Genomic DNA, 9,425 nt, shown 5'->3' with positions numbered 1-9,425 from the left:
GTAGCAAAAATTACATCAGGTTTTATTTCTGGTTTTCTAACTGTGTGTGGCATCCTTCCAATTCAAATGTATATGGATCAGCTAATACACTAGTAAATAAATTATTTGTGACTGCCGTACTGTAATACCATTCCCATTTGAACTGTTTTCCTTTGCAGTTCTGTTTCGCTGCATCTGGTTCACGATCACGGAGGTTTCCTATAGGTACCCAGGGCATTCAGGGCCAAATCCCTACCTTATGAAGACAGAAAATGTCTTGATTTTTTTGTTTGCTTGTTTGTTTGTTTTTTCTTGCCTTTTTCTTTTTTCCTCTGAGGAATCCAACCCAAACTGGATTTGACTGAAAGAACTAAGCAGCTGAATCGTCTTGCTTTGCCTTTGTCTGCTCATGATACTCTTCAGCCAAAAATAGCTAACATTCGCAAGCCCTTGAGGATACTTTTATCCTGGCCATGTGTTTGGGAACTAGACAATACAGCATGTCTGCATGCCATGTCTGCCTCACATAATAAACTCTGCCAGTTCCAACTTGGGTCTCACATCACACTGCCAGTCTTCCCCCAACAACACAGAGACAGGAGCAGTTTGTTTGACCCCGTAACCGGTGACCATTGTCAGAACTAAGTGATCAAAGTGAAACTGGCAGGACATTAGTTTGGCACCACCTTTAAAATTTGTCAGCATCATTTCATTGAAAGATTAAAGAGATTATCACCTGACACCTCTGGCTTCAATATTCACTATTTATAAGTATCTGAACTGGGACTGGCTATGAAAATACAGCAGCAGTTCTGTGGAATAACAGAATTATCAAAATACACTGTAAAGAATGCAAAACACATGTTGGAATTTTCCTTTCATTCTACTGGGGGATTTTTGTTGGTTTGGTTTTTTTTTTTCTTGTAATAAATCTGTACAGAATTGATAGATTATATTGTCTTTGGTTCTTTTTCTCTGTACCGCAAAACATAAACCAATAATTTTTAAGAAAGAACCTAATTCTTTTTACTGAACTTTGCTTTTCTCAAGTGGTAACAAAACCCTGGAAAATTAGAAAAAAACCACCCCAGATAACCAGAATCTATATTGCAGTGCCAATATCAACAACATAGCCATTCACTTAAAGAGTGTGAACTTGTATGCTACATATTTTTCTACTCAGAAATTATTTGTGTGAGAAAAGAGAATCTAGGCATTGATGATGAAGGCTTTCATCTGATAATTGGATTTTTTCATTTGCATGTGCTTCCACAGTGCCTCCAGGAACTCGTACGTCCCATCTTATGATTCTCCCATATGGATTAAGCACCTTGGCCAGACTACAGTGATGTCTCACAGTCATCCCTCTTAATGAGACACTGCAATGCCTATTGGAAATCTAAGTGACAGTGAATTGGAATAGATAAAGTCCAGCTGAAGAATCAAAATATAGAGGAAAACAAGGGCACAAGATGTTCAAACTACAGCTCCCAAGAAAACTGATGGCCAATTTACAAAGAGAAAAATTTAATTCTATTTTTACATGTCTTTTTCTTTAAGAAATAAGAAAAGTCCTGTAAAGGACACTTTACTAGGAAAAAAGAAAAGTTATAACAATGAATTTTCCATCATTTGAAAATGAGTTTTGACAGAAAATGTGGACCAGAATCAAATTCTGCATCGAGTGTGTTTGTCAGGAGTCAGTGCTGCCCATGGGGCAGGCAGGGCAGGCCAGGAGGGAAAATTACTTACATCTGGAAAACGCAGCCCTGTCCACTTTACTAGAAAAAAAAAAAAAAGAAGCAGGAATACCTGCCACTCAAATGCTTCCTGATGGACTGAAACTAAATGTCCATGGCCTGCAGTTTGACACCATAGTACAATAACCTTTATTTCTCTTTTTAACAGCAGAACTGATCTCAAGGGAAAGAAAATTAAAAAATCAGAAAGATAGCACTTGAGAGATGCAAATATCATTGTTTTGAACATGATAGACAGTGAGCATTCATTATTCAACTTAAGAAGTTCTGACATCTCATTCATTCACTACATGATCAAAATATCTGAAATATGGACAGTTAATATTGCTATAGGCTTTTACAGAACACATTGGGCTACTGTTATTTGAGAAATCAAGCTCCACCAAATTATTTACAGAGCCAGTAACAAGTATAAGAGCAATGCAGAAATGTGAGTAGAAGAAGTTATACTTTTTAAATAGCAGAGGCCAGACCAGGTGGTGTGAAATGGTACAAGTCCACTGTGGTCTCTAAGCAGTACCGTGACTTATGTCATTTCTGGATCTGGATGGTTATTTGCATGCAATTTCAATGCCTGTTCCTTGCAAATGTATACCTTTTGAGGCTTTCAATGTATTTTGCTGCAAATCCAGTAGTACAATGACACAGGTAATTCCTTGAAGCATTTCTATTTACAGTTTCCTTCAGCACTGCATATTTTGCTATGTAACTAACTGCAATCAAAGTAGGTAGAAAAACAAACAAAAAAACCCCAATCCACCATTAACCAGTTAACCATTGGATTAAGTCATAAGGGAGAACCTAACTGAGAGCTAATTAGAATGAGTCTTAGGAAGTCAGTGGCTGAATACAACAACTATCCTATCAATAGTAGAGATTATACCTTGGATGTTCATACCCCAGATATGGAGGCTGTCACCTGAGTTACAGAATTGCTCTAACTGGGGACATGTTGTGGGGTAGAACTAACAACCATTAATTACAGAGAGGAAAAAAAAAAGAAGCAAGAAAAAAGTACCAATTGCAATTATAATAAGAGACTTCCTACAGACTCTTCCCAGTCTTGTCTGGTTCTGGTACTATCTTCATCCACCTTCTTCCTCTTCCTACTTGCTGGAGACCTGTTCTTGCCAGTTGGACTGGGACATTAGCTTTTCCCATCATAAAGAAGAGCAATAGTTTTTTTGTACCTCTATCTGCTCTAACTGTACAGGAAATTGAAGTGATAGAATATTCAGTCATATCAGCACACATTTACCCGAAGTGTAACTGTTTGTTGTACAGCAGCACTTCTCACAATTCAATCAGTATTTAGTTAAAATCAATATTTCTTTGAGTACAATTTAAAGACTATTAAAAAAATCCCACTTTTATAGCTTTTGCATTGAAATTTGAGATTGCTAGCACTCATGAAAATGAAATGTGAATAGCACTGATGGAACGTAGTATAATGTAGGCAGATGATATGCAAGTATCACCAAGAATCTCTGTGAGCAGCTCTATTCTCACCTGAAAAGAGTCTTCCTGGTATTCCTTCCATACTCTGATTAGATCGCAGACACTGAAAGGGGAATAAATAGCTACCTGCATAAACCACCCACAAACAAGCAAGCAAATGTCTTTTTTAGATAAAGATATGTAGATTTATTTTTACCATGAAGGGGTTTTAATTGAATTTGAACCTGAAGGGGTTCTGAGCACACTCTGCTAATAAATTGCATGCCGGAAAAAATAGGTCTGAATACCAAATGAAAGCAGACATTCCCGGTGCCTATTTTTATTTAAAGTATGTATACATACGCGTGTACGTCTGGGGAGTTTCAGTTAACTGCTTGCACATCAGAGAAGATCAAATCCCGTGGTGTGAAGCCACAAACCTGGACTGCCACTCTGCTGATGACCATCTGCCATCCACGATGAAACTGGCATTTGAAACTGAAGTGGGTGTCCAGTGGCACAAAGACATTGAATTCTTTTTTGAAAAATTGTATTTTTCGAAAGCTGCTAGGCATTTTATAAAAGTACATAAGGAGTTAATTTGAAACAGGTATTAATAACAGCTGGCAATGGATTCTTCTGATTTTGTGCTGCTTTCTCAAGATTTGTCGAACTGTCCCCCAATCACACCAGAATGATGAACAATTCATGGTTCAATTTGAACTCATATTCAAGCCTAATTATGTCAGATTCCTTTCCAATTATTTTTCAATTTGTTGGACCAGTTAGGTGTAAAATATTACTACTTAGAATCCTTAGAATCACAGAGAAAAAAGTACGTTAAGACGCAAAATATCTAAGACACTTTTATGTATATTTGTCAGTCTTTACAAGAATTCATTCTGATACCACAGTGATGATGGAAGTGCCAAGCCAGGCTTGCACAATGCAGAAACTTCCTGTATATCTACAGAACTGCAGAGAAATATATTTCTACAACAAAAGACACTTCTCCAGCTTCCTTCTCCACAAAACCAGGGACGGCGGTAAAATACCAATACATCTTGCAAACACAGCAAATGTTAAAAAAAACAACAAAAAGCATTCAACATTTACGCAGAAGTACTGTTTTCCTCAGGGTCTCTGTCTACGAGATGAATGCTCCCCGTGATCACCGATTCCTCTTGAGCCGAGGTGTTCTCCAGCTGCTTATTTGTGCAATATGGAATGTGGCCACAAAAATACATGTAAATCCACGGGTTGGTGCAGCTATTTAAATTGCCAAGGAGCATGATAATGGTGAATGCTGAACCTAGAATGAAATAGTTAAAGCAATAACAGAGTAAATAAAGCGCTTGTACAAATAAGTAACATTTTTACAGTCTGCTTCTTTCTGGTGTACCTTCTCATATATTAATCTAATAGTAGGAAATTCCCATTTATTCCATGCAATCTGTAATTGTTGAAGGTATGAAGCATACTGTATTGCATGCATTTCAGAGTTAAACAGTTCCATATAGCTCTTTTTTGAGGTAGCTGAATGAAATTTAAAAGCAATTGCTAGCCTGCTACACAGGTGTGGATAAATACAGATATAGATAATGATATAAATATATGTACAGTAAGACTCAAATTTACACTGACAGAAAGAATTCTTAAAACAAAGATCAGAAGCTTTTTTTCCATCAGACAGAGCTATTATCTCCTCTTTCTCCTTTGGTTTATATCTTGGAGTTTAGAACAGGTGAACTTAAATAAAGTCACATACAGAGTCTGCCTTTCACAAAGAGGCAACAGCATAAGTTTGACAAGATTAATCTTATTTACAACATGATGTTCTTTGATATCTTTCTTGGGCTTGCTTTTTTTTGCTTTATAAACAGCTGTTTCACAACTTTTAATTGTCTCATAGTGTACTGCAGAGATTTTGTCAGTATGATTTCAATATTCAAAAATGAAATCAAATCAAATGTCTTATAAATAAGAAATAATTATTTTATTACTTTGAATAGTTAATTATGCCTTTTCACCTCAAGAACCCAAAATACTGCTGCTATAATACCTAAAACCTCTAAAAGTCTGAACCCTTGCCGGAGCAGACGATACTTTTCCCTGTGCTGTTTACTAATCTTAATCATTTAATCTTAATCACTCAAAACACACATACAAAATACACACTTTTAAGATGTTTTGATCACAGAACACATGAAGTTTTCTGTACCTAATTACATATAGCAGATAATCAATCCAGGATTTTCTTTCAAATCATACTCAGATGATCACATGTAACTTTTACACAAAAGCAAAGTGCAAATATAAAGTAATATAGCAATGTGCTAGCTTCCTATGAAGCTACAAATGAGGATGGAGAGTATCTTACCTTCAGTCACGACACTGGGGAACCACACAGACCACAGCTGTGCAATGAAGAAAGGTGACCAACAGAGAACATACGCAACAACTGTCACCACTGTCATTTTTACAGTCTTGATCATAGCCTTTGAAATACAGTTCACACTGCTGGCTCGGGATGGCAGGGCTTGCTTCTGATTTGTTACTTCGTACTCATTCTGCTTTTTCACATATATATTTCTTTTGATTATTTTGCAAATTTTAACCTGGCACGTGATAAGGATGGCTGAGGGAATGAAGAATATAACTACAAAAATCCAAGTCACATATGCCCTAGGGCCCCACGGCTGAATAAATTCACCCCAACACTCAAAGATACCTGGAGATATTTCAGTCTTAGAAAAGATAAATACCTGTGGTAGGCTAAGAATCAGTGATATAGACCAGCTGGTGCAAATGGGGATGTTCCAGAGAGCTCTCTTCTTTTGGAAAGTAACCATAGGGTAGCAAACTGCTTGATATCTGTCCACTGTCATGACCACTATCATATAAGTAGAGGCAAACATGCCCAGCAATTGTAGATACTTGATAATTCTGCACAAGAAATCTGGCCCTATGAAAACGTCTGTAATATCCCATATAAGTTGAGGCAGCACTTGAAAAAAGGCTACCACTAAGTCAGCGATGCTGAGGTGAAGCATGAATACATACATCCTAGAGAGCTTCTTTCTTCTTCGCCACAGCACCAGTATGAGAATAAAATTGCCCACAGACGCTGTCAGAAATATGACCCCCAGTACAGCAATCTCTACTTGAGCTAATTGCTCATCTCTTTCTGGTCTTCCAACAGGATCTGACTGATTTGTCAAACTCAGGAATCTGTGAGGAGAAGGGCTCTCGGTCTGATGTGTGCTATCCTGCATAGGAAATGAAAAATTCTTCATAGTGCACAGAAGCTACTTACAGTAGCTGCTACTTGCGACTCAGGTTGACAGCTGTGAAGTCCTGGCTAGCAAACAAACCAGCCCGGGTTCAGGTTTCGGTCTATCTTCAAGCAAATCTCCTCCTGCTTGTGCGAACTAAAGCAGTGGGACCTGGATCTTGATAAAATTCTGTCTCTTGCTGGCGTGCAAAAAGGCTTTATATAGGCTCCCAGCAGAGCCTTATGTAACTGCAGAGCCCTCGGGTAGGCTGCAGGGATCGCAGCCAATGGCAGACCGAGCCACACAATTGGGGGAAATATATAAATAAAAGGCAAACTTCAGAGGCTCAACGTAATTCAATTACTCACTTCAGTCGAAGCCCGAACTTGTAAATAGCTGTGGCCAAAATCACGCTTAAATGATCTTACTCAGGAGATTTCTTGCAAATATTTCTTTTTTTACTCAAACCAGAAGTGCACGCTTCGGCTGAAGCGGGAGGAATGTTTGTACGTAGATGGAAAGTTGGGCCCCTGGGCCCAGGCGCATCGTCACTGCAATTCTCCAGGCTCCTGGGGCACGACCACATCCTAAATGCAGCAGAGACAAAGAAATGCATTTTTTCCATAGCTTTTTTTTTTCCCCCCTCTTCTCTTTTTTGCAGTCACCTGATTCTGAAAAAAAAAATTAAAAATATTTTAACTGCCCTAAAAATAATCTTTTTATTGCAGCAAGACAGGGTCAAGACTTAGAGGTTTTTTCTCAGCAAAATGAAAAATAACATATGTGAAATAAATTAATTCTAATGGGACTGTGAGCCTACTGAGAATTTAATAGAAAAATAAGTGAAAATTCAGTGGGAAATCCAACTGAGGAAAAGGTCTCTACAACTAAACAATTTCCAAGGGTCTCTCTTCTACTGTAGTGCTAAAGGCTGGGAGGTCACTTTTCAGTACATAATCCTTTTTATATTTATGGAGTCAGTTGTATCATGACCACAAGAATTCCATTGTTCTTTGATCTTCCAGTTTGACTTTTACATATTGTTACTGGTAGATAAGAAAAACAAATTTGATTTAGTTTTTGGTTTTTTTCTCCCTCAGTCTGCTGTCTTAATCACAAAAGATGCATTTAATAAAATGAATTAATTTAATATGAAAGATAACACAATCTTTCTGCAATCTTGTCTGAAGTTAGAGCACTCATATCCTTTTCATTACAGTTGTGAGACTGGTAATTTGAAGTCTTTCTGAAAAGGAAGCTGATAAGGTTAAAAGTATGTCCCTGCTGCACGTATCGTACATGAATACTGCACCTACACTGATTAATCGCTGTGATCATGACTATGTTATAAAACCAGCTGAGGAATCTCACAAACAGACTACCATCTCTTTGGCACTAAAAGTTTTCGTGTATCAACAGACAGGGGAAGGGCAAAATTCATAAACAGAATGCTGAGAGAGATTACGACAGTTTTTAAAACAGTGTGATCTTTTCTCTCCCTCTTTTCTCCTTCTGTCCCAGCACAGGACTGATGTTAATATCTCAAGCAAGGGTAACACTACGAGAACAGGCAACAGACAAGCTGAACAGTCTCAGGGAACTTTGCCACTGACAGCAGCTGTAAGTATCCATGATCCAGATTCGGCTGAACACTGCTGCAGCTGCCTGAGCCCACAACAGCTTTTCTCTATGACCATGTTGCAAAGAGTATGAATCATAACAGCTTAATCTAATATACCTGATATTTTTTTCCTACATGGAAGCCTGTTTGGAGGAAACTTGTATTCCTGAGGTTGCTTCATTTTAGTTTTTCGCCCAGTTTGGAATCTATCCCGATTACTGGGAAACAGCATGGCAAGACCATAAGGGAACAAATGGTTTTGCCTTTACCCTCGCCCTCCCTTCACCCAGCCCCTTCCAGAAGAATCACTGAATTGGCCACGAATCCCTGGCAATTCTGCTGATGGCAAAGACTGCGCTGCAGAGCAGGCTGGCTGATCTCCAGTTCTGCCTCCAGATAGAGACAAAATTTCAAGTGAGTGCTCCAAAATCATTTACTTTGACCATCCTCACTCCATGAGTTAACAAAAAGCCAGGTGGGGTCTTTATTCTTCTAGCAGGATACTGGGTAGCCATCTACATCTAGGCAGAGCTAGGACTAAGTGGGTTGAAATGGGAACATGCTGAATAGAAAACAAAGCCCAGGGTCAGACATGGAAGATAAATTTACATTTCATTATATGGACGATGATCAAGGAATTGTATGTAAAAGGACCAGAATATGCAATACAAGTCACTTCTGGGATACTATTGGAAGACTAACCAGAACATAGTACCAGCAGCATACATTTGCATGATTTTCACCATGTATAACGTATGGGTAGACATACAGTTCAGGCAAATGTGTTTTAGCACCTACACCTAGAATAGTTAAACAAGCTCCCCGGGAACAGGCAGCTCTTCCCAGGGATACAGGCCGTACGCAGCACACGCTGTCTGGGCAGCAGACGTGCTAGAATAGGTGTCAGACCCAGCATGTGGACGTGGGTTAAAGGGCAAGCAGGCTGTGCAACAAGTAGTCTTTGCCATGTTTATAAAAAGGGAGGTGGCCCTCCCTGTACAAGTTGTCCTAGTGATGTAAGACTCTATCTTGCATATAATCAGTTCAATATATGTTAATGGTTTTGTAACTTTATAATTGTGCTCTTTCCATCTTTTTCATCCACGTTAGCAGACATTCAGGATAATGTTATATTGAAATTGAATCCACCTGGGAATATAACTCACTGAGAAAAGAAAAACAGGATAACAGATGAAAATGTTTAAGTAGTCTTAGCTGTTCTTTTACTCCAATAGTGTCCTTCTCCTGTTGCACAGCTTTGCTTCATTCCAAACCATATCTGTCCAAAGTTAAATTCTTTTCCTAAATTATTTACTTTCAGTAATGTGGGAAGGCACATTTTAATTAACTTCT

General features: G+C 38.4%; 1 protein-coding gene across 1 annotated transcript; it reads right to left on the bottom strand.

Annotated features, from left to right (window-relative positions):
- Positions 1-3,777: 3,777 nt before the first annotated feature.
- LOC128917420 (arg8-vasotocin receptor-like) lies at positions 3,778-6,602 on the bottom strand. The gene is made up of 2 exons (XM_054220445.1): positions 5,557-6,602; positions 3,778-4,488 (listed from the first exon to the last, which is right to left on the bottom strand). The coding sequence occupies exons 1-2, from the start codon at positions 6,470-6,472 to the stop codon at positions 4,289-4,291; spliced, it is 1,116 nt and encodes a 371-aa protein (XP_054076420.1). The 5' UTR covers positions 6,473-6,602; the 3' UTR covers positions 3,778-4,288.
- Positions 6,603-9,425: the final 2,823 nt, after the last annotated feature.

Source organism: Rissa tridactyla, chromosome 1, assembly GCF_028500815.1.
Source record: "Rissa tridactyla isolate bRisTri1 chromosome 1, bRisTri1.patW.cur.20221130, whole genome shotgun sequence".
Classification (NCBI taxonomy): domain Eukaryota; kingdom Metazoa; phylum Chordata; class Aves; order Charadriiformes; family Laridae; genus Rissa; species Rissa tridactyla.
Note: the sequence above shows the minus strand (reverse complement) of the source record. Positions and strands in the feature narration are given on the sequence as shown.

Coding starts and splice junctions, on each gene's coding strand:
- LOC128917420 (XM_054220445.1), bottom strand. CDS start 6,472: ATGAAGAATTTTTCATTTCCTATGCAGGATAGCACACATCAGACCGAG. Junction 4,489..5,556: donor CCCCAGTGTCGTGACTGAAG/GTAAGATACTCT, acceptor ATTTCATTCTAG/GTTCAGCATTCACCATTATC.